The 25,657-nt window shown below is 39.9% G+C and overlaps 1 protein-coding gene across 2 annotated transcripts; it reads left to right on the top strand.

Moving 5' to 3' along the window:
• Nucleotides 1-756: 756 nt before the first annotated feature.
• TRMT11 (tRNA methyltransferase 11 homolog) lies at nt 757-25,657 on the top strand. Of its 2 annotated transcripts, none has more exons than XM_083857161.1 (13): nt 757-828; nt 2,648-2,713; nt 3,447-3,520; nt 4,737-4,818; nt 4,915-5,007; nt 6,038-6,172; nt 7,806-7,962; nt 12,617-12,697; nt 13,331-13,495; nt 14,845-14,917; nt 15,685-15,786; nt 18,938-19,058; nt 24,419-25,657. In XM_083857161.1, the coding sequence occupies exons 1-13, from the start codon at nt 769-771 to the stop codon at nt 24,548-24,550; spliced, it is 1,341 nt and encodes a 446-aa protein (XP_083713287.1). In that variant the 5' UTR covers nt 757-768; the 3' UTR covers nt 24,551-25,657. The 2 variants fall into 2 exon arrangements, with proteins under 2 accessions (XP_083713287.1, XP_083713286.1); XM_083857160.1 differs by having other exon boundaries at nt 15,655-15,786; nt 24,419-25,656.

The following is a 25,657-nucleotide window of genomic DNA, read 5'->3' as shown; positions in this document are numbered from 1 at the left end:
GATGCATAAAGAAGGTGTCCCATGCAGTGCTCGCAGGTCATGGGCAAAATCTTAGCCATCTAGGAAAAATAAAAGCCAAAACCCAAACTGTCCAAATTCAGCACATGGAGCACAGGACAGAGTTCAGTGCTCGGCTGACCCGGTCCTGATAAACAGCTCACCAAAACCTGGGCAAGACAAACCTTTCAGACCAACACAACAGGAAGATCAGCGAGTACGGGACGACAATTATCAAGACTAGATACTAAAATAAAACATAATCCGCAAGACAACCCCCTTTTCCCCCTCGGCCGGGCCGTCACAGCTCTGCCCTTTTCCTGGGAATGTTTCTCTACCTGCTGGGCACCCGCGCCGCCGGCGCTGACCTCCTTCCCACGGAAAAAGGAACGCGACTCCTTTGCCACCTGTTAATTCTTAATGTCATTTAATGCTCCAGATGCTTAACGCGGCAGGCGGAGGCCGCGGCCCTGGCAGGGAATCACCCCGGGCGAGGCGGCCCCGCTCTGTGCCCGCACGGGGCTGTTTATAACCCACACGGGCTGACACGGGGCCTGCGGGACACGGCACACAAAATACACCTGCGGGGAGGGGGAGAAGGAGAGGAGACGAGCGGCAATGCCCGAAGAGCCCGCACAGCCCGAGTCCCGCTCCAGGGCCGGGGGGTGTCCCCGCCACACGCCCCGTCCCGGCTCCTCCCGCCCTTCCCGCCTTGCCCTGCCCTGCCCTGCGCTGCCGGCGGCGCATGCGGGAGGCGGGCCCGGCTCGGACATGGCGCTGCGGCGCTATTTGCTGCTGCTGGCGCAGGAGCACCTCGAGTTCCGCCTGCCGGTGAGCGCTGCGCGGGGCCGGGGCCGGGGCCGGGGATGGGGCCGGGACTCCGGCGGGCCCGGGGCCGGTGAGGCCGTGCCCGCCCCTCGCTCCGCTCCGCTCCCGTCCCCTCACGTCCCCTCCCGGGCCCGGCGGGGTCTCCTCTCTCCGGGAGCGCCGGGCGCCCCTTCCCTCGCCGCTCCCCGTGTCCTGTGGGCAGGGATCCCGGGCGTGGGGCCCCCTGTGCCGCCCCTGCCCCGGGCTCATGGAGAGCCCCCGCCCGGTGCCTTTGGGGCAGCGCTTTCCCTGCCGCTCGCCTTTCCAGAGCCTCTGGCGCCCGGAGAGGCTGCCAGCAGAGCACCCCGGGCTCCATGCGAGGAGCGGAAGCTGGGGTTACAAAAATGCTTTCAAGTTTCTGGCTTTGGCGACTTTTAAAGGTTTTTTAAGTCAGACGTGAGCTCCGGTGGGCGAGCCCCGGGTGCAGGAGGGGCCGGCGCTGCAGGGCCTGTCCCGATGGGGCTGGGGGGGCACGGCCCCTGCAGGCTCCAGGACAGGCTGGATGTGGGGCACGGTCCCTTTAGGGCTCCAGGACAGGCTGGATGTGGGGCACGGCCCCTGCAGGGTCCAGGACAGGCTGGATGTGGGGCACGGTCCCTGCAGGCTCCAGGACAGGCTGGATGTGGGGCACGGCCCCTGCAGGGTCCAGGACAGGCTGGATGTGGGGCACGGCCCCTGCAGGAGTTCAGGACAGGCTGGATGTGGGGCACGGCCCCTGCAGGAGTTCAGGACAGGCTGGATGTGGGGCACGGTCCCTGCAGGGTCCAGGACAGGCTGGGTGTGGGGCACGGTCCCTGCAGGGTCCAGGACAGGCTGGATGTGGGGCACGGCCCCTGCAGGAGTTCAGGACAGGCTGGATGTGGGGCACGGTCCCTGCAGGGTCCAGGACAGGCTGGGTGTGGGGCACGGTCCCTGCAGGGCTCCAGGACAGATTGGATGGGGCGTCAGTGCCACGGTCTGTTCCACAGGGCGATGTTCTCTTGTCGATTGGACTGCTACATGTTACAGAATGTTCATTGTATCTTGAATAATTCCTTTTTCTCCTTTTCATTAACTTTTCTTCTGTGCATTGGTTTTTCCTGTGCTCTGTAGGACTGGAACATGAGTTTATGTATTTATGATCAACCTGATTTTTCTTTAGGCAAGGTGATTGGATGAAGTAAAAAGAAGATGATACATATGTAACAGGAAGCTTTTTTTTCTATCACCAAGGTTTTGGTGACACTCAGTTGATAGGGCTGTTGAAGGAAGTAGAACCATTTCTCATTTCTTGTATTTTGGTGACTGCTCAGCTCGTTTGGTTTTGTGATGAGTGATGTTAGGGATGTGATTTGTCAAAAACTTAATGGAACAAGCAAGCACAGATTTTTTAGCCAGATGATCTGCTGATCCTAGCCCTGGATCAGTGTTACTAATGAACCATCACTTTTATGAGACTTGTCAGAAATATATTTTAAGATGAGAGTGGATAATATTGTAAGAGGGATATCATTGTGAGAGCGTAAGATTGAATAGTAAAGATTCTGATGAAGGAGAAAATGCAGAATGGTGGGGGTTGATTACTGAAATTTCCCTGACATTTGCCAAAGATGTTTTTATAGCAGGGAAGTCTGAATTTTCAGTTCATGAACAGTGCCTACAATCTGAATTTACTTGTGAACTTCTGCCTGATTCACCATCTACATTAGAATTTGTGTCATGCTGCCTTTTTATTTGTCTTTCTGTCTTTCTGTATAACATTAGTTAAGGATTCTAAAGCCTGACCTTTATATTTTCACTTTAGGAAATAACATCATTGCTCTCCCTTTATGGTGGACAGTTCAGTAGCGAGCAGGAAATTCGTGTAAATGTGAGTACCAAGTATTTTACTTGAGTGTGTGTATGGCATGCAACTGTATTCTTTACAGTATTTCTGTTAAATGTAGGCAGCTGAATAAATATTGAAGTTTCTTAGAAAAATCAGGAACCTTCCCAAAACTGAGGACTTCTCAATTTCAGTAAAGACTCAGAACTGAAAAAAAGATTCACAAAATGCACCTCAGGATATATTCTAGCAGCATGAAAAGAAGTAGTGCCATCTGCTGGGAAGCTCTCTTTGCTTTTTAGAATATCTAAGCCCTGAAAACACTCAACAGCAGTTTGAAAATTGGTATTTGCCTCTAAACCAAAGAGACAGAGGAGGAGCACAGCTAGGAAGCCATATAATTCTGGTCTTAATGCTTGGTCAGAGAATGTTACTGGGATTTAGTTGCTGCTTGTGTGTAACAAAGTGTTTCGAGTCTTTAGCAGGTGAATAATCAAGAGAAGTGTAAACAATATTTTACCAAGTCAGTTACGTTGGAAAAATTAAATACATAACAGAATTTCTCAGACATTCAAGCTGAGTAAACTATTTTGTCTCAAATTATTTATTTTATCCCCATGTTTTTCATATTATTAAAGTTAACAGATTTATTCTTTATTAATTTTTTTGATCTTCAGTATGCATGCTGTCTTCTTGTAGAACAGAACTGTGTAGTTGTGTAATTCCTGTGACATCCTCCAGCTAGGTATTTGCTTCACTTACCTTCTCTTGATTGCAGTCTCCGTTTTGGATTCTCAATATTCCTTCAGAAGAGATGGCAAGGGGACTAATGAAGCGGACAGTATGTGCAAAGTAAGAGATGAAAAATCTTGTAAATAACAACATAAGCAGTGGAATTTTGTTCTATTATGGCAAACATCAATTTTGTATGGAGTCATAAAATAAAGAGTCTCTGATTCCCTCTACAATTCAGAGGGTGTTACTGGAGCCTGCAGGACTCCCGTAGGACTGATTATGTACCATACGCATCCTCTTTACTCAATGTATGATCAATTCAGGGTCTTGAAGTGGTGTTCATCACTCCAGAAACAGTACTTGTAGTGTCACTCATGTTTTATGTGCCTTGTATAATTCTGAGTTAGTGGCTTGTTCTAAAATATGTCTTGAATTTAAAGATAAAACCAGTGATACGTGATAACTGATGATCACGTTTGGAAGGGAAAGGTTGTGTCACCCTCCCTCAGTGCTGGCATCTGAGCCTTCAGCCCCAACTGCTGAAGCAGAGGTCCCTTCTAGGAAATTCAAAAGCACAGGAATATGCTGGAGAGTGATTACTGCAGCTGGTCCTTCTTAGAGGTGTCTGCTCTTCAGTGAGGGGCATGAGACAGGCCTTGAGGTATGGCTCAGGATGAGAAGCAACATAGGTGTGTTATATCTCTCTGACCATACTAAATCTGTGGTGTCTGTGCTTTGTTCTTCAGAGCTTGGGCCCCTCTGCAGAGTGTTGCTCAGTCCCTGTTGAGTGCTTGTTGTCTTGGGTATTCAGTTTTACCTACAATGACTTGAGCTCTCCACTCTTGCCTGAAGAACGGAGCATTGCACTTCAAAAAGCAGCTGCAGGCAACTAAAACTGGGAGTTAAATGTGACAAAACAGCTTGCAGATATTCTGCACACCGTGCACTCTCAGCTAATGTATGCTAATTCTATGTACAAAGCATAACTAGCCCATGGCTTATTTTTCTGTCCTACTGCTGGCTGTGGGGAGATGTGTTAGTTTTAGAAAAAGATCACTGGAGCGCCTCCATTGCACTGCTAATCAATGTGAAAGGCTCTGAAGCTTTTGTACATGTTGCCAAACAAAGAAAAGCGTAAGTGAAATATCAGCCTAGGATTAAAACTACTTGTTGCAAGCAAAAATTAAAACATTTGTCAAGAATTAAATGCCATGCTAGTACTCCATGAAGTAAAGCCTAAATACATTTGCCAAGGGGTCTAAAAGGAATAAGTATCTGTAAGCCATTTTCCCTGCTCTGTGTGACTACACTCTCAAAAACTTTGTAATTTCAGGTCTATATTTGAATTGTGGGGCCATGGAAGATCTGCAGGGGAGCTCTATGAATCTTTGAAGAACTATCCAACAGACAAGATGGTATACATATAAAGAATCTGGATAATATGGTTCCTTAAGCCCACTGAATAGTATTGCATCTATACTAATTAAAGTGTCTTTGCCCTTTTTTTTCAGCTTCCATATCTACAGTCAGACTCTACTTACAAAATACATATTCATACATTTAATAAAACACTGACCCAAGCACAGAAAATAAAAAAGATTGATGTAAGTAGATAGTTAAGAAATCTTTGTTTGGTTTAATCTATTCATGTTCTTCTTATTCCATGCTGTCAGTGTATTTAAGTGTCTTCAAGATCTTAAGGAAGTTTATGGCTTATGTCTTAGCAGGTCTAAATGAGATTTTTGTGTCTGAATTAATATTCTCTCAAAATTCAACTTTTTCCCTATAAACCAGCTGTTTAAGGCATATACAAAACCAAGCAAATACCACTGCTGATTACAGCCCAGTGTGCTGAGGACACCAAAGCTTATTGCTGAAAACTGTAAGCTTCAAATGGCAGGAGTTAGGTGCTAGATTTTTTGGAAAATCTGTTACTTGATCTCCTTATTAGGCTTTTATTGTTGCAGAATGTGGAACAAGTGACTTCAGCTGCAAGCTGTGGATTGTGTGCTGATCTCCTGTCCTGTCATCGTGTTCTTGTCTGTACTCATGCTCTCCTCCTAACTATATCAGTATTTCATTTAGGAAATTTTTCCAAATTACTGTTTATTTCTTCTCTTCCACGTTCTATTTTGGCACTCATTTATTCAATTTACTTCATTTACAGAGACTAAAATTATCTGCATTAGTAGTGGCTATTTTTCCATTTGTTCAGTTTTTGTGTACATGAAATAATGCTAAGTATGTAAACTGCTAGAGCTGCACATCACTGAAATTTCACATCCCATTGTTCATCGTCAGTGTTGTTTCTATAACTTGAAAATTGCATAATTAATATGCACAGTTAATTTCCTCTGAAGTTGAGTTCTGTTCAGTTAATAAAAAGTATTACGATTCCCAATTTCTAATCTGTAATCATTTGAGCTATTTTTGTTTAGAAGAAAGGCATTTCAAAAATCCAGTGAGAATTGAATGAACTTTTTAATACTAGTACACCATTTTTCACAAGTGAAATTGTGGGGTTTTTTTGCTGATTTGGTTTTGTTTTTTTTTTTTTTCTTGGGGGGAGGGAGGTAGCTGTTTAAAAAAAATTGACCCTGTTTATTTTTGACTCTGTTTTTCTTTATTTTATAGGCCCTTGAGTTTCTGCCATTCAAAGGAAAAGTAAATTTAAAGACTCCAGAACACATCTTTTGGATTTTGGAAGATTATGGAATGAACCCAAATGACGTTCCAGAAGAGCCCATTCATCTGTATTTTGGTAGATGGGTGAGTAAGCATGTTTGCTTCAGTTTTTATAAGCTTGTGTTTTCAGGAGAGTGTACTTCAGTTTAAGTGTAAAAAGTGTTTTGACTTTTAACAGAAGCAGAAAATACCATTGTCTGAATTTGTCATTACATAATACTCTGAAGCAAGTCTTAGAAGTCCTTAGTGTGACTAGGAAAAACAATTCAGAGGTGGAAAAAAAAATGAAGTTGTATCTGGAAACACACCTTTGTCTTGCCATCCACTGAGAGTTTAGCACAGCAGTGAGACTGCACAGCTGGGGTGGTGTGTCACATTGTTTTGGACATGATTGCAGCTGAAAGCTCCTGTTTCAAGCACATAGAAAGATGTACAAAACTGTAGATGGCTTATGGCCCCACTGAGTGGCATCAGGGAACATTCTGTAAGTGTTTCAAGTGATCCTGGCAGGCACCTTCCTGGAAAGGTGCAGATTCATCCCTGAGGCTTTGGACATTAGTGAATCCAGCCCACAGGCAGGTACCTGCCCAAGGGAACACCGACAGTGGAGAAGGAGCTGAGTACAAAAACTGTCTGGAGCCTGTCAGCTGTGGTCTTCACAACAAGTGTTCTTGCCTGCTGGCCGTATGCACTCTAAACCTGATATATTATTAGGATATCCTGAGGAAATTTGATCTAGTCTTTTATGGTTTTGTGATGAAAAAGTGGCTCCTCGAAGAATATGTCCTAGAATGACATTAGCCACTGATGGGAATATGTGCTTGCAATGTCCTGGGTCAAGGGCAGCTGGAAGGAGGGGGAACCACTGCAGAGGTTGTGTAACTGTAGTCAGTGGCTTGTGTACAGGGAAGTTAGAGATCCAAGTGATCTGTTAGGGCCTGTGAATATTCTCCATGCCTGTGATGAGTGTGTGAGCACCCTTGGTTGTGCCAGTGCTGCAAAACATTGCAGCTGTTGTCCCATTTGTGCTGAATTCCTGAAGTGTTTAAAAATGAATAAAACAACCTGAAAATATAGGCAGGTGTATTTTGTTAACCCAGTAAGATTGATGCTGAGCAGAGGTGGGGGGATAGTGTTGGGTAGTTTTTGAATGTGTTTTATACTTGATTGCTTTGGACTTCTCCAGCATACTTTGGAAGTCTGATGTAAGAGTGCTAGCATTTGGTCTTTGTTTGCTTTTCCCTTAAATTCTCATCTGTCAACGCTGTCCTAAATTTGGATTTTGAGTGGGACAGAAATGCCAGTGAAGAAAGAAATTCTGTATGACCTTAAGCGTCTGTGTGTGTGCACGTGTGTTAACATGCATTTCTAATCCTTGTGTTTTTGAAATCCTTTTAACTCTGAATTGCCTGGAATTGTTTTTCTGATGCTTAGAATCATAGCAAAGTTACTCTAATTGTAATTTTTTGGAAAGAATTTTCTCTCCAAAATGTTGGTGCATTTTTAACGTCTGTCTTGAAGAATTTACCCAGGTGTTGAACCAAGATATCTGTTGCTTGGAAAGAAGTCTGTCATATTTTCAGGCATCAGAAAGCAAGGTGATATGTTACCAAGTGAAGTTACCTTGTTTTGGATGGTGTCACTTAAGCAAGTCTGTTAGCATATCTGTTTATATCTTGTATCCAGGACCTGACAGGGGTTTTAAATGTTTCAACAGATTGCAGATGGCCAAAGAGAACTCATTGAATCCTACAGTGTGAAGAAGAGACACTTTATTGGAAATACAAGCATGGATGCCTGCCTCTCTTTCATCATGGCAAACCACGCCAGAGTAAAACCCAATGACATTGTATATGATCCATTTGTTGGAACAGGTATATATGTTTTTTTCTCAGCTTATGGGAAAAACTGGAAGATTGTATTAGTGCTTGTACCACTCTTTTACATCATGACCAGATGTCATGATTTCTGGTGCCCAAATGATATTTGAGATGATACCAAAGGCAAAACGGTGTTTATAAAATAAGTGGTTTGTTAACCTGAAAGGGATTTTGGGGGAAGGAGACCAACTTCTGAAGATGTAAACAGTTTATTTCACACTGTTAAAAAGTCTGTCTTCACTGTTGTGTTTAATGCCGCATGGCCTAAACACCAGTCCATATGTGTCATGGACTGCTTAAGATCAAAGAGATCAAGAACTGGAATTTGGCTAAGCACTTCCTGCAGTCACTCTCAGGACATTACAAAGAGCAGCATTTTATAGCTGGCTCTTTAGGGGTGTGCTGAGGGCACTTCTGGTCATACAACACAACACAGCAGTAGTGAGGTCATAGCAGCATTCTGTAAGGAACAGTTTTTTGTACCATTACAGCCTGTCTTCAGGATAATATTGCTCACACACGGTACCCTGCCTCAGCTCAACTTTTCTTATCTTAGCCAGGAGGGGGAGCTTTTATTCCACATATTGCTGTGCATGGCATGGAAGTACTTTTTGCCTCAGGGTAACTCTACTGTATGTGAAATAGCTGATCTATTGTGTCAGCTTGTGCCATATAATTATAGCAGAGTATATTGTGTTAAGCTACCTATAGTAGTTTCTTAAAAAATGTAGCAAAAACTCTGTTTCTGTCCTAGAATAGAATCACAGAATATCCTTAGTTAGAAAGAACCCACAAAGATCATCAGAGTTCAACTCCTGGCCCTGCACAGGACACCCCAAGAGTCACACCATGTGGCTGAGAGGATTGTCCAAATGTTTCTTGAACTCTGTCAAGCTGGTGCTGTGACCACTTCTCTGGGGAGCCTGATGCAGTGCCCAACCACCTCTGGGTGAAGAACCATTTTTTAATATTCAACCTAAACCTCCCCTGACACAACTTCATGCCATTCTTTTGTGTCCTGTCACTGTCACCGCAGAGAAGAGATCAGGATCTGCTCCTCCTCTTCCCCTTGTGACTAAGCTGTAAATTGCACTATGGTCTCCCCTCAGTCTCCCCTTCTTCAGGCTGAGCAGACCAAGTGTCCTCAGCTGCTCCTCATGCAGCTTCCCCTCAAGGCCCTTCACTGTCTTTGTTGCCCTCCTTTGAACACTCTCTAATAGTTTTCTAACACTCCTGCCCCATCACTGGAGGTGAGGCTGCCTCAGCTCAGAGCAGAGCAGGACAATCCCCTCCCTTGCCTGGCTGTGATGCTGTGCCTGATGCAGCCCAGGACAGGGTTGGCCCTCCTGGCTGCCAGGGCACTGCTGACTCCTGTTCAACTTGCTAAATTTCAATCAAGGTGACCACATGTGAAATGCATAGATTTAAAAATACAGTAATGGGAAGTTGAAGAAAAATCTCTGCAGAGAAGAAGTTAGGAAGAGAGAAGAGTACACTAGTAGGGTCACTAGTAAGATGAATTCTTATTAGCATTTGTCTTTTCTGTGCCATAGAAAAAGAGCATGGATATATTATTTGCAGAAACAGAAGGGTTTAGTAAACTCTAAGTTTTTGTCTTAAATTTTGTTCATATAGGACCTGATTTTTTTCATGCATAATAATATCTTAAGAAATTTTCTCCTCTTGTTCTTGTCCTTTGAAAGGTTCAGGAAATTCCTCTACTTATTCTTAAGTTGGTGTCATTTTGATGTCTATGGCTTTTTGTCTTATTTTAAAACCTACTAACTTAAATCACAAAATAAGGTCTCTGAGAGCATTCTTTCTCTTGGGAGTGAAAATTCAAGGAAAATAAAAAGGAAGGGTAAAGACAGAAGAAGAAAAATCACATAAAAATGATGAAGTTATAGAAATTCAAGGTAAAGGCTGTGTTTCAGTTCAAAAGGTAGCATATAAAAATTCTCCCCGAATTGCCTACTAGTTTGAATTACAATTTTTAATATTTTTTTTGCTAGATGTTTGTAATATAAAGGCTATAGATTAAAAGGTACAGTGGAGATACTGAGTGGCATGCCATTTGTCAGTAGAGTGTATTTATGACTAAATAACAGTGGCTTTTGCACGTACTTCTATTGAGTAAACCCCAGGAATTTCAGTTGTCTCTTGAGGACCTTCAGAAAATTTTCAGGCTTGTCATTACAGCAGTTTCCTGTCACTGGAGTTTCTGGGAAGTGGTTTGGAGTTGAGAGTGATGCAGTGATTTTGAGGTGATGAGTTTAGAAAAATATATATTCAGGATCTGAGGAGCATTTTGAAGAACTGCAGTTCAGATTTCTTTATTGGTGCAGCTTTGATAGCTGTCTGTGTTTCTGCCTGGTTTTTTACACTGAAAAAGTGAATAGTACCAAACCAGAATGGCCTTGCAAAATGATCCTTGCTTGTTGCAAACAAACTGGTTTTTGCTGCATAAGCCAAATCACAAGTCTTTCACACTAGTGTAAGAATGAACAATTGGCATTTTTCCTTGGAATATAAAGTGCTCTTTCACCAGCCTGGCATTTAGAGGACTTGATTATTCTTTTTATTGTTGAACAGGATTGGAATGGCCAAGACTGTGTTTTTAACTTCCATCCATGTTTAGATACTCTTTCAGCAGTGTTGGATAGAAGGAAGCCTGGAAGCTTCTAGAAGAATAAATCAAGTCTTTTACCTGAATATTTTGTGCTTCCTCCTAGACAGTTCAGGTTATCTCAGTAATCTCGTTGATTGTTCTTTTGGAAGATACTTGTGATACTGCATAGCTGCACGTGACAGGATGTTTTTTCTTTGACATCCTGGAGGACCAGACCTCATCTGTGCTGAAGAGGTGGAGGAATAGTGTGTGATAGAAAGGCATGAAGCTCTGTGCCATCATCATTCTGCTATAAGCCACGAGGGGCAGAGTGATTCCCTGATTAACCCTTTGTATGTGTCTGTTTCATGCACTGATCAGAGGGCTGGCCATGTAAGAGTGTGTAAGTATCCATGCACCACCTGTGTGAACACAAATTGAATTAGTAAAAGCTGGGATTTATTAAAAGCTGTAAATTCATTATTTCCAAGCTTTTTTTTTTTTTGCTTTTTTTTTTTTGCTTTTTTTTTTTTTTTTTTGCCTGTGATTAAAAATACTCTTAGATGGGCAAAGGACTTTCTTCTTACTTTTTTTGTAGGACTGGGTGGTATGCCATACTTGGGGTCAGGGCTAGCTAAATTTGTCTTGACCCTCTGGATGTACTGCCCATCTGTTCTGAGGGATTGCAGCCAAGAAGGGAAATGGGTGATTCCTTTGGGGTGAGTAACTTTGTTTTTCCCTGATCCATTTCACAAGAAAAAGCAGAGGATTTTTAAAAGGTTTTTTTTTTTGTTCTCGCTCACCTTTGGTTTTGGTAGAGTTTGTTACCATATGGTGCAGGGGTTTTCTGGTGCACACAGGGCACTTTAGGGATCTGCTGGTGCTCAGTGGGTGGCTCAGGACAGTGCAGCCACCTGACATGCTTCTTTCCACACTCCTGGTGAATGGAAGAACTGGTGTCACCTCCCAGCTTGTGTGTTGTCAGCCCTTCATCCTGCAGCAGTCATCCCCTTTATTTAGCAGGACTGTTGACATCAGTGGGATTCACAGCCTTGTTTTCAGTTGCTGTTTTGTTCTAAACCAGTCTGGTAGCCACAGACCTCTTTATTAATAACTTGACCACACAGGTATCTGTTCATCTCCTGCAGTCTGTCCATTGTTTCATTTGGAAGCTGTTGAAGGGTTAATGTCATTTATTCTTTTCTGTGGGCTGTTCAGCCTTGTCAGTTTCAAGGGGAAATCACTTTTTTTTGGTAGGGTTTTTTTTTTTGTTTTTGTTTTTGTTTTTTTTTTTTTTTTTTTTTTTGTTAGGAAGGTGGGTTGCAATAGCAGTAATTAAAAATCCTGGTTTTATTACAATAGGTACATTGGTAAACCTACTGACATAGTAGGCAGCCTAGTCACAGACAAATGCATTTGTATGTAGTTTTCACACTTGAACAGGATTACAGAAACTTTTTTGATATTTTATGTTTACATTGGAGATATTTACATTTGTAAGGCTCCTGACCATTGTTTCTTACAACATGGGAATAGGCACCTTATAAAAGTTTGATTTTTAGACACCATTAAAGAAACCGGCTTTGAGAACAGACACAGTAGAACTGCTATTTGTTTGGTGATGATTTTTCCAATTGTTTGACAACAGTTTGAAATTCTGCTCCTTGCAAAGTAGAATAAAAAGTTTTGGTTTATGTAATAATTAAAGGTTCTTACTGCTTAAAGTACAGAAAACCATAAGCAAAACTCCTGAACCATGTCCAGAGATGAGGAGTGACATAGGGCATAGCAAGATAAGGAAAACCATGTAGAGCAGACAAAGGATTTAGTGTTAGTGTGTTTGATTATAATTACATAGTGATTCTAACTAGTTGATAGTTCTGTGTCTTTTTTTAGTGTTTGTTTTGGTTTTTTTTTTTCTTTTCCTTGGGTCTAGTGTGCTGCTGGTGTAGGCTCCTGAAATTCCTGAGGAAAAAAATCCTAACACAGGTGACATTTATGGCAGAAGTTTATACTTTTTCTCTTTTCTCCCCTGTGTAGGTGGCCTTCTAATCTCCTCAGCACATTTTGGGGCATATGTGTGTGGTACTGATATAGATTACAACACAATCCATGGATTAGGTATGTTACGTATTTCAAAGCCACTGAATTCTTGCCCTCTGGAATTTAAGAATACTGATGGTAGCAGATGATATTTAGTGGATTTTAAAGCAGCATTAATCTTCACAGGATTTATTCTGTTATGGTTAGTTTTACTCACCAATTTACATGTATGCTAGTTAAGATATTACCTTTTTTTTAAGCAGGAAATATTTTTGAAAAAGAATAATGAAGACCAAAACAGAGTCCCAGATAATAATTACTGCAGCTGTGTGCTCTTTTAACCTATGATGTGGGAAGCTCCTCAAAAACTAACCCTCATTCTTACTTCTCTGTAAATATGCAGATTATATTTGATGTGGTGAACAGGGTTGTGACTGGTGGATGGAGAGAGCATCTTGCAAACCAATGTTTTTGTAAATGTGTTCTTTGACACCCTATGCAGATGGTGCAGCAGAAATTTTCTCGTGTGTTTTCAGTTTTCCTTACTACTTACGAAGTTTATTGCAAGTACTTTTGACAGGTTTTTTTTGGTGGCATTTCATTATTTTCCTTTAATTTAAGTGGTAGAGTATATGAAAGCTTTTCTTACATAATAGTTTCTTGTTCAGTATACTTTTTTTTTTCCCCTTTCCATTTCCCTTTCCCTTCCAGGCAAGGCAAGCAGAAAGAACCAGAAATGGAGAGGGCCAGATGAAAATATCAGAGCTAATCTCCGACAGTATGGTTTAGAGAAGTACTACCTCGATGCACTCGTTGCTGATTTTTCAAGGCCAATATGGAGAAAAGGGATGTTGTTTGATGCAATCATTACAGACCGTAAGTTTTTTACTGCCTTTTGTTGTCCAATAACAGTGACTAAAACATTATTGCCCATCTACATTGATTAAATGTCTGAATGAGTGCTCAGGTCTGCAGCTTCCATGTTTCCAGAGATGATTGTTGGGAGCAGCACTATGGAAATTGGATCTGCATTTATTTTAAGGATAGTTATTAATGTGCAACAAAGCTAGCAACAACACCTTCTGCCATGGAGAGAATGTTATGTTCACCAGCAGAAATCAATATGGCTGAAAATCATCCTTTGGAGAAGTCTCCTTCAATAAATCATGGCATCATTGGAGCATAGAGACTTCTTAGCAGAATGGTCTGTATTGCTGTTGGCATCATGCTGGAGTCTGCCATGCATCTCTGATGGACTTTCTGGAGGCTTGTGTTAAGTGCTTAATGTAATACTTCCAAAGAGAAATTTTAATGTGTTTCCAATACACTTAGCTACTGGAAGCAGGAGCAGTTTGAAAGCATCCTCTACTCTTTTAGAAACTTAGTTACTAAACACCATTTGTCTTATATGAGAGGGAAAAAAAAACCCAAGGGGATAAATGAAAGACCTTGATTCTGCAAATTCTAATCTCAAGTGCTGACTTTTACAATGACACATTCGTATTAATTAAGAATAGGAAGTGTGACTTTTCTTTGTGGGTTGCTTGCTAATTTTTATTTAGCCTGTTCGACAGCAACACAGTGTTGAATATTAATAGGGACTTAGAACTGAGTGTGAAAGCATTTGTAAAACTTCTGCAGTGGTTACATTGGTGCTTCCATGATGCTGAAACAGGTCTCACAAACTCAGATTTTTTGAACATGAAAGTAAGTATGTTATACTATTAGAAATGTACAAAAAGCATATGAGAAAAAACCTTTTCTGGTTCTTCATATGTGTGAGAATTACCATTTGTGTAATGTGCTGACAAGAAATTCTGATATACCTAATTTCATTTTGAAAAAGGTTAGTTAAGTGCAATAGGAGACATACTTGTGTCTGTCAAACAAAAAACGATGGAATTATTTATCACATGTTGGAAATCTAAGGAATATCTTTTAACAAACAACAATTGTCATTTGTCATGTAGCAAATGTGTAGGTTGTTAGAAGCTCTTACAGCTGAAGGAATTTCCTTGAAACAATTTAAAAATAACTTTTTAGAGCAAGAAACTTCCAGTAGATATTGAAGAAATTTCTCTTACTGACTCTTACTTTGTAAAAGCTTTCAATTTTTTTAAATCTTGTATAAACCACAGTTTGTGCACTGCTGTGTATGTATGGTGTAATTGCATGTTATTTGGACAAAGGGTGAGGTTCTCATCTCTGCATTTTGCTTTGTCTAGCACCATATGGTATCAGAGAAGCTCCTCGCAGAATGGGATCACAAAAGGAAACAGTTAAGTCGGCTGAAAAAAGGTAGGGAAGCTGTCTCTTCTGTTGTAGAATATAATAAATGTCTTAATGGAAACCCAGTTGCAGTTTTAGAATATTTATTGGCTGTCAGAAGTTAAAAAATGGTAGCAATTATAATTAAAGAAGAAAGCCCCTTTTTGTTCTATTTGCAAAACTACTACGTCACTTCCTGAAAACTTCTTGGTTTTGTTCTTCCTCCTTATCTCCCTTCTTTGCTTCTATTCAGATTTTGAATTCTATTTCTCACCTCTGTGGGCCACCTTTAGCATGTATTTCCTGTTCTCAGAAAGTTCTCTTCGGTCCCTGCAGGCTGCAAAATCACTCTAAAATGGAATACCTGTAATTTTACCTTAAACATGTTTATTTAGCATTTTCTAACTGCTCCTTTAAGAGATACTGCATGGCTTCTCCACTCCCTGGCCTTCCTTGCCTTCTAATTCCTTTAGAAAGATGCTGTGCAAAATAACTATTTCCAATGTAGCTGTGGTTCTTTAGAGTCACCTTTAATATGTGTGCAAGTCAAACAGACAGTTAGGGGGGAACTTGAGAAGTTGTATTCCTCATAGTAGTAGCAGTACTCCATAGTACTCCTGCATTGTCTTAGGTAAACTTTGCAAAGCTCAGGAAGTGCTTTTGTGGCTTAGTGTATTGTTGGTTTCTTTTCTTTTAATTACTATTATTAAAATTTCGGTATTACCTGTGCTCTTGTGTTTGCTTACACTTGTACATTTTTTGTTCAGCACAGAAAATCACTTCTTCATTTCATCCAGTTACCATCTAAGTGACATCTTCTTTGACCTCTTGAAGTTTGGGGCAGAGTATCTGGTGATGGGAGGAAGACTGGTTTACTGGCTGCCCATATACAGGCCTGAGTATGTACTGTTGGTTTCTGCTGTGTTGTGTGTCAGAATGGATGCTGCATTCTCACTGTGCTTTCCTTTGGGATGTAGTACAGCTGGAGCTTCCATAGTACCAGCACTTAAGAGTAATGCCCAGACTTTGTATTGTAAAACTTTGTATGAGGGCAACCACATTTTGTAACAGAACTTTTGAATGGACATAGTTCCTGACTGTTACCAAACAGAAAATGGCTTTGTACGTCATTGTAAATTCATGTCCAGTGGGTTCAGGTTTAAGCTTAAAAAGTGATACTTTCAAGATACAGATGGATTTCCAAGACAGTAGAATCAAGGCTGGTATTAGTGTCTGTTTCTGCTAGAGTACCTGATAGAGATGTGTAAAAATCACCCTTGATCCTTTGGGGTTTGGCACTACTGATTTAGCTTTCTTGTGAGAAATAAAAGTGACCGAGAGATGGCAGTGAGAGGCAGGAAGCATCCAAGAGCAGCCCTGTTAGGGACGAGAGAGGCCAGCAGAGACTGTGGGATCCTGGCTGCTCAGTAGTGCAGCCTGGGATCAGAACTGAGTGTATAAGGAAAAACAGCTGTTTGCATGCCTTATTTCAGCATCTCTTAGGTTAGGTTTGATGGGTTTTTATGTTTTATTTTTGTAAAGATTTTTTTGGGTGTAAAGTGAGGAGTTGATGTACAGTAGCTGTTTCAAGGTGTCTTCCAGATACAGATGTGCTCTGAAGGTAGTTTCTACAGTGTCATATATTTCTATGTACAGTCAAATTGTTATATAAGGTGGTGGTTGTCCCCGGTTTCACCATGGAAATGTCTTGTGATAGTCCAGTGTATCTCATGCTGTTTTGAAAACTTGGAAATCAAAATGAGCCATTTCTGTTACATGCTTCTGTAACAGGAGACTGCCCTTAGAAATATGCATATTTTAGTAAATGATAAAATTGGTATTGTAGGCCTTTTTTCTCATAAGACAATTCACAGACAAAGCAATGAATGCCATTCATAGTATTATAGCTGATTTCCATGTCAATAAAATCTCTTTGGAATTACTGAATATATTTTGTTCATTGAGATACTAGTGGGTTTTTTCTGCTTATTGAACTTTGGTAAAAGCATGCTTCCTCACTACAACAGTGTAAAGTGTTTCACTTCAGATGACTTGGGAACTGCATATTTGGGATCAACTTTAGTTGCTGTTTTGGGGAGGTTGCCTTTTAAAAAGTGAATTTGTACATCCTACTATGACTTGAAATACTAAAGTTGCTAGAATTAGCATAGAATAGTAGGATAGTCACTTTATTTTCAGCTGCAATAATGAACATGGGGCATTAAAGCAATTAAGTGGGGAGAAGATACTTTGTACTAGCATGTTGCATTATCAAATATCCTTTGGCAATGCCTGCCTTGAGTTTTGTTTTTTGAGATCTTTGTATATTACCTTAAATTAAAGCCAAAACAGTATTGAATTGGATGTCTGTTAAAATCATTGCTTCTGTTTTTCTTACTTGACATATTTCTGAGTTTTACCTGAAAGTATGTAGAAATACATTAATTAATGCTAACAGAAAAGGCTTTTTAACAAAGCGATAGTGATCTCTCCCTCTTCAAGATAGCATCTCACTCCAGAGTTTACTCTTTCAATCAGACATTGAAATCATTGTTGAGTCCAAATTCTTCTAATTCCATTAAGGTCAGTCTTCTGTATAATTATGGAGAGAAACTTCTAAAATGTTGTGGCCGGGTGCCTACCTTTGTAAAAGAAAGACAGTTTGGTGGTACTAGATGCATCAAAAGTCTTGTGTAATAGAAAAAGCGGTTGAGAATTAATTTCATTCTCCTTTGCCAAAAGCATGTTCTGACTTCACCTAGCAGAAGCAGATACTTGTTTCTACACCAGAAGTGACTGAAAGGTAGCTTTGCAGTCTGGAAATTTTGGAGGAAAGCAAAGAGGCTTTTTCTTATTTGCAGATCTGACTTTGGGATTGAGTTACTTGTTTAACAGCTCTCTGTTATCTTAAGAAATGGCAGGTTTTCCACCAACACCCATTTTAATCCAGACCAACACCTTTATTTTCATTGAGAAAATCCACCTCTATACCGGAAAAATGTAAAGCTCCTCCTTTGTACCTTTTAAATTCAAGCACAGATATTAAGTTGTTCAGTTCTGTGTTTCAATGTCTGAATTCTGTTAACCCTCAAACATTGGAGAATCATAGGAGCAGGTGTTTTGTACAAAATCATACCTAACAATACCAGAACCTGATGTTACTTTTAGTAACTATTACATGAAAGTTTATTACAAAATCTAGGAATAAATGACTGATCTATGTTTCAGTATATAGGAGGGATATATCATATTTATCATACTAGCTAGGTTAATTATTCTTGCTGCTCTACTCCCATGAAAAGCTCTTAAATCTTTGAATTTCTCTTTCAGCATTTGGAGAATAGAAAGATTGAAAGCAATTTAGATAAAACACTTTCTATATAGAAAATAGTATGAGGTGGTGCATTTAAAACACTAACTCTTGCTTATGTAGATAGTAGCAATGTTGGCTTATAATTAAATCCTATCTAATGCTAAATAAGGGTGGATTTTTTTTTTGCCATTAGAAAAAGTAATTATAATGAGATAAATTTGTAATACCAAAATTTGAAGTTCAGGAATGTTATTTTCTAATAAGAGCTGGCTTAATAAGATTTGAAATTGAAGTACAGTGATCTCCTTTTAGAGAGCCAGAGTAAAGTCCCTTATTCCTGCAATTTCATATGTGTTGACTGTGGAAAATATTTTTAAAATATGAGCTCTGACTGGATAAGTTATTATTCCTGGTTGGCTGAGATATTTTTCTACTTGAAATTATACAGGCAGGCCCATGTATACATACATTAACATCATTTAAATAAATGCAGAAAATGGGGGGAGTGTCTCTTTACTGTGAGGTTTAAATTTATTCTACACACTGCATGTCAAGATGATTGGAATATATGATGTCAAAACTCTGGAGCAGCAATATCTGAATTTATTTAATCAGGTTAAAGGGCACAACAGCTTTCAACTGTGAACCTTTTGGTGAAGAGTCTGTAAGAATTTTGTTTCAGATGCAGGTCTTCCACTTCATGAGCCTACAGCACTAAGAATGATTATTTCCTCCAGATACACAGAAGAGATCATTCCCCGCCATCCGTGCCTGAAACTTATTAGCAACTGCGAGCAGATGCTGTCCAGCCACACATCAAGGCGCCTCATAACCATGGAAAAGGTGAAAGAATTCAAGGTGAGCTTGAATTCTTGATCATATTGTGTAAAATAGTAGCTGTTGTGTTCGTGACAAGTTCGTGCTATTCAGCATTTGATCCTTGTTTCTGTCACACTTCAGGTTTTATGATCAGGGTTAGAGCTTTTCTAAAATGGAGCAGTGATTTAAGGGACTGTTCTGGTTTTGGTTTCTTTGGTTTTATTCTCAGTTTTTGGTAAACTCTTCATCCTGAGAAAGTCCCTGGTTATGTGAAAAAGATCTTTGAACTCATGGTTACTTGTGAATCCCATCCACAGAGGTTTTGCCTTAATGCCCAAGTTTCCATTGATTTCAAAGTGTATCTCTATGCCCAAGTAAATACTAAACACCTTTGTGCATCTTGCAGTACAGGTAAACCTTATTTAATTCTGTTACTTCATCTTTAGAGGGGTACATTTTAGCTTTTGGAATAATATTGAAATTGTGACAAGTACAGAAAAGCACACTGTCTCTTTTTTCTGTTTCTGTTTTGTGACACACTAAGTGCCTCTCCTGAGGCACTGGGACCAGGGAATATTGCATTCAGGTCTCCTTTGCATTCTTGCTACTTCTCTCACGTAATACTGTTAAAAGAAATGCTAAACATATATAAGGCAAATTCTTAATGAAAATGCACTCTGAGCAAGTGTTTTTAGTACATTCCTTGTCAGCTAGAAGAGCTGTTTCAGATGGCAGGAGATGCAGTCAGACTGCGGTGTCTGCTTGCACTAATGACACATCAGGGGTTCAGTGCTGTGTTCATAATGCTTGTGGTGACTGCAGTTCTCAAGCAACACCTGAACTTTTATAAACATTCTGTGGAGTTCAGCCTTGGAGCTGCCAACTTTACCAGTAGCAAACCAGGAGGGTAGAAAATGAAAGTTTTTGCATCTCAGGGTGTTGAGGGAGGTTTTTGACAGCAGTTTTATTGCTACCAGTGCTGTAGGGTAACGTATTCTAACCTAAAAAATATGTCAACCCTTCTGCAAACAGACTTGTGTCATTTGTTACTCTCCTCTTGCGCATCACCTGTTCCTCAGTTCGTGGTTTGACAGGTTCATGTCTGGAAATGCTTAGCTCTGAGCACCTGAGACTAGTTGGCAGGCTTGCTGCTTAGATAAGACTGTGCAAGTGCTTACATTCAGTATTCCAGATGTCTGTTAGATAATTTAAAGATCCCTGAACCCATGTGTGGTTTCTGATGATGCAAAACTCATCTGGAGACCAAAATGTGTGTTGAATCCTTAGCTACTGCCTGCTTGGTTTAGGACCTTGTTTTGGTGTCTAAGATTTCCCCACCTCAGCATCCCTTACCTGGAACATGTTTTTTTCCTGTATTAATATCCTGAGCAACCTTTGAATTGGATACTTCTGACCTGCCAGATATGACCATAAAATTCAATAGTTACACTTTTGTCTTCTTTTCTTTTTCCTAAGTGAAAGAGTGAATTTTTACAGATATGCCAAATATTTATGTTTCCAGACAGTTCCTGTCTGCTTTGCTAAACTGGTTTGTAACAGGCCCTCAATTGCCTTTTAATTCAGCTTACTGCAGCACTTGCAAATGGCTGAGAAATGTTACAAGTCACATTACTGTTGTTACGCAGTTCTTTGGTTTCCCCAGTGTTTGCCACCAATAAGGAATGGCAGATTTCAGAGCAAATTTTAATTTCACTTCTAACACTTTAAATAAACTCTTAACTAGGGGTGAATTCAGTCAGTTGCTAAAATTAGTGGTGCAACTTGATTGGAATTGTTTGTAATAAAAAGGAGACCAAAGTAAAGGCAAAAAGTGAGTATGTCTAGGTGAACTATTGATCTATCACAAGAAATCATAAGCGTGAAGATCATATGTTGAATTAAAAATCTCACAAATCTGATACATAACTCACTGTCTTGTAAGCATCCAGTCTGTTCTTTTTAAGTTTAAAGTGAAATTGTGCGAACTGTTCTTCCTGAACTCGGTGTTGATATGAATAGGCTTTTCCAGCATGTGAACAATATGAGCAGAGGAGTCGTTTGGGTTTTTTTAATTACCATTTCAGACAGCTTTTGCCACTGTTCCTCCCAGCACAACATTCACCCCAAAATGCACATTCCCCTCCTGCCTCCCCCACAGCACATCTACACCCTGTCCCCCCAAAACCTGGGGTGGATGGGGCAGGAGCAACTGCAGCCTCAGCCCAGAGCCCTATGTTTCTCCCTCCCTGTGAAGCATCCCACTTTTTTAATGCCAAGAAAGATGCCTAGAAATTATATAGTAAGATGTAACAGAAAACTTGATTGACGGACAGACTCTTAAGCATATGATGGTCCAGGAAGGGATTTTGAAGCACCAGGCACAGAAACCCACCCTGCTGAATGGCTCAAGCATTTCCATCTCACATGGTCATTCCAAAGCTGTTACTGGTGCAGAATTTTTCCTACTGAATTTAGCAGTGTCTCTTCCTGGGTATATGACCCTGTGTCCCTGATCTGGTAATTGCTCCTTTTTGTTTATAGCTGTATAACATTCGTACAAGTGGTTTCTGTAGCTACTGTCCAGCACCAGATGTAGAGTGGTAGGAAGCAGTGATAAGGTTAGGAAGATTTGTTTTTTAATGAAAACTAAATGTGGGTAATTACCTTGAAGCTGATCTGGGGCACGCTAGATGAACCTTTACAGTGTCACTTAATATTTTCCAAGATTTAAAGAAAAACAAAACTTTCTTGTTATCATTCAGCATCCCCTTCTCTTCCACCTCTTCATTATTTATTAGAGATCTCTAAAACCTTTTTGTTGTCTTTAGAACAAAAAAAATTAAGGTTTTTTTTACAAGTTATTTTCTCTGTAGAGTTAAATGAAGCTTATTCGTGATGTTCAGATTGTTTCCATTCAGCTCCTTGATATAAAATACTTTGTTAGAATTTGCGTGGAAAGCCTTAGACTCTGAAATCTAAGAATTTCAGTTACTTTGATCAGTCCTAACACTGCCTATGAAATTCCTTTGACTAGTAAATCTTAACAGTGACTGGTATCTCCAGGTAGTTCAGGATTTCTTATTTTCTTTTCCCCTTTTAAAAAAGCAATTCCCATTATTGTTGGTGTTTTTTTTTGTTTTTTTTTTTGTTTTTTTTTGGTTGTTTTTTTTTTTTTTTTTTTTTTTTTTTTGTTTTTGTTTTTGTTTTTGTTTTTGTTTTTGTTTTTTTGTTTTTTGTTTTTTTTTAAGCAATTGCCATCTTTATTGTCATGCCTGTGCAGGTGAGAGATAGGGAGTGGAATCTTTTAAACTGGAATTATTGTGATGTGTGCCAGAAACTTTTTTAATCTCTCTTAAGAAATCCATGCCTGACTGCAGATTTCTCATTTAGCCAGCAGTGTTTGCAGAGCTCTTGATGAGGCCTGGATTTTTGAGATGAGATTCTGCTGTGGAGTGGTGCACCAAGGCTGTTTCCATCTGGTGCATGCCCCTGTTACACCTGTGTTTTACTTGAAGTTTGTTCTTCTACACAGCACATCCTCTCTTTTCCCTGACCAGCTTGGAGGTAGAGGAGAGGGTTGTTTCCTCCTTCCTCCCTTCCCCCCAAATCAGCATTTTGTTTCCTATAGAATCAAGATGAATGTTGTACACATGTGTGACCTCTTAGAGATTGTGGGGATTATTTTTTATCTTAAAGTGTTTTGATCTATATATCATCATCTGTCAGGGTCAAATATCTTGTCCATTTCTCAAAACAAGTGAATTATGTAGCATTCTTGTTAAAACATCCCAGTGATATAAAAATACATGTTTATGTCAAAGAAGGATTTCTGACCTGGAATTTCAAGAGCAGAAAAAATGCTCTTTTCCAATGAGTGGCTGGAGATGTGGGTACAGGCTGGCTGTGAGAGGAATATGTCTTAAATCCTTGTTTCCTGTCTGTAGCAATTTTGTAAATTTTGTTTTTTTCACAAATATGTTTATCAGCCTGAGAATACTCATGGAGATGGCAGTCTCTCACAGGTGACCAAAAGACAATAGATAATACTGTGCCTGGATTGGGTTTCCTGAAGTCATTTTCTTCTGCTGTTTTCTAACAGTGCAGTATTTAAATAGAGCTGCTGCTACTGGTGTACATGCTTTACATAATAGATATCTACATGGCACAGAACATTTAGCAAATTAATTTAAGCTGGTGTCACATTCCTGATGTCCGCTGGTGTAGCAGGTGAGACCTACTTCAAATATCTCATTGTGTCCAGAAGAGGGCTCTTCTACATGCACACAAACATCTTGCTTTGTTGAAAAACCTTTTCTTTCACTCCTTTAGAATGCTCGTTAAGGTATCTGAAGCTAGGAGAGGTGTTGGTCTTGGTAGGTGAAAACCTGGAAAGGCTGCAAAAGAGCTGAAGGGAGAGATTGTCCCCTAGGATTCTGTTCATCCCTGCATTGTAATACTTTTGTAATATGAAAATACTGACTAAAATCTACTTCCGTGTTCCTACTAATGCTAAAACATTCCACAGTAACTTTATTTTCAAATATGAACAAATAACTAAACGTTTTAAGGTAATGAACCAATGTCTGTGTTACTGCATTGGTTGAAAAAAAACCAAACTGAGAAGAAACACGTGGTGGAATAGTTGTTGTGTGCTTGTTTTTATCATCTCCTTGTGCTGTTCAGTTGTTCTGTGTGAGGCTGCTTGTCACTGTTCCTTCCTGCTTTTGAGCATAATAATAAACTGACATCACCCAGAAGCATAAAACTGTTTTTAGAAGTTGCCATCAGTTTTCTTTAGCACTCAGATTAAAGTTGGATGTAATGTTTGTCTTACAGCATTGCTAATGTTAGCTGACAAGAATCTTAATTGTATAAAGCCACAGTACATGATGAACTAAACCTTTGTATATACAGTGGGCCAATTTTCTAAACTGTGTTTTTGGCTAGTGTCAAATAGGTATTATGTGTAGGGATTTACTGTGTCAACTTTAACTTTTAGAAATACATGAATGCTGCACAGAAAGAAAAAAAAAAACAAACAACCCACCCTCTCTGAATGTGCTTGAGTAACTGTAGGAACTCATTTTAGCCATTTGTGTTCTGCTTCTGTTTGAACCTGCCTTCCACAGACCTCTGACTAACTGAATTCTACATTTATGGAAAGTAGCCTGTGTGGCACATGGTACCTGTGCTCATTTGGTCATGTAAGGGTGGGGTTCTGGTAATATCAGCTGAGATGTTTTCAGTGACTTAAGTGTGTGCTGTTGAACTGTAAAACAAAAGCCTCACTGCCTTACCCTTGCACATAATGGTTTGAAAAAGTCTGGAGGCAGAGTGGTGGCAGTACGTGCTGAACACGCTCCCCTCATGTCTAATGTTTGTCCTTTGGTGCTGTACAGGATCAAGATGAGAACTCCTACTTGTTGGATGGTCAGTATTTGCCGTACAGGGGACACAATTCTTTCCGTGAGAAGTATTTCAGTGGTGTGACAAAGAGGATTGCCAAGGAAGAAAAGGACAATCAGAAGTAAAATATTATATAAACAGATTAAAAAATGAGAAAAGAATGAAGACCATGTTTTTTTGTAAGGACATCTGGATATGAACATTCATTTGGATGCTTCAGAAAAATAAATACTGCTTTTAATTTTAAAGCAAGATGAAACCCACAACCCAGGTTGGGAACAGTTCTTTTTAATTAGCTTTGTTTATAGCAGATTTTATTGTACAAGTTTTTTGAGTATTATTTAATTTATATTTGTACTTTCAAGTGCTCATGATTGACTAAAACCATTATTATTGTTCTTTCACCATTAGCATTTATAAGAAAGTAGTAGTACTATTTGGCTTCGCAAACTGTGAACATCTGGCTATTTTAAAAACACGTGGTGGTGATCAAGAATTGCTAATTAAGAAAATAATTTTCATTTGTTTTGTTTTGTAAATGATGTACAATAAACCAAGGCTGGTGTGAGCTTTTTTAATTGTAGCATGTAATAATTGCTTGTATGAATTCCACTTGCTCTGGCTAAGGTCACAAGTGTTTAAACCAAACAACAAATGCAAAGAAACAACTGGGCTCATGCACACCCCACAAAAAGAAAAGCCTCTGTGACCTGACAAACTCTGGAGAGCCTATTAAACTCTGTGAAGCCTGTCCACATCTGAAGCTCATCTGTACCTTGGATTTGCTTTTGCATTCCTAAACCTTGACTCTTGGTCAAGCCAACCGTCTGCAATTTTTGGTTCAGAAATCAATAGTTAAACCAGTAACAACAACAGCATAAAATCAGTAATGGTTCCCTAATGGTATTAAGCCTAATCAAATCTTTGAAACCAAAGCTGTATTTGTTAAAGGGCAAATACTTTGCTGAATCCACACCACGTCCATCATGAAAATACCTCATTTGAAAACCACTAAGCCCATTAATTCAGGATGTTAATGGCTCTTCTCATTTTGGTGGTCAAATATGGTCACATATTCTTCTTGGTCTGCGTTTACCAAGCAGGGCCTTGGTGAATGCCTCTGTGCTCCAGCCAGAGGAACCCTGCTTCTCAGTTTGCTGCAGGTCTCTGACTGTGGTCATGTTAATGTCTTTGTAGATCATAATTTTTAAGTGCCTCTTTAAGGAAGGCAC

This window comes from Zosterops lateralis (genome assembly GCF_965231275.1).
Source record: "Zosterops lateralis genome assembly, chromosome: 3".
NCBI classification, from domain to species: Eukaryota; Metazoa; Chordata; class Aves; order Passeriformes; family Zosteropidae; genus Zosterops; species Zosterops lateralis.
Note: the sequence above shows the minus strand (reverse complement) of the source record. Positions and strands in the feature narration are given on the sequence as shown.

Coding starts and splice junctions, on each gene's coding strand:
- TRMT11 (XM_083857160.1), top strand. CDS start 769: ATGGCGCTGCGGCGCTATTTGCTGCTGCTGGCGCAGGAGCACCTCGAG. Junction 7,963..12,616: donor TGATCCATTTGTTGGAACAG/GTATATATGTTT, acceptor TCCCCTGTGTAG/GTGGCCTTCTAATCTCCTCA. Junction 13,496..14,844: donor TGATGCAATCATTACAGACC/GTAAGTTTTTTA, acceptor TGCTTTGTCTAG/CACCATATGGTATCAGAGAA.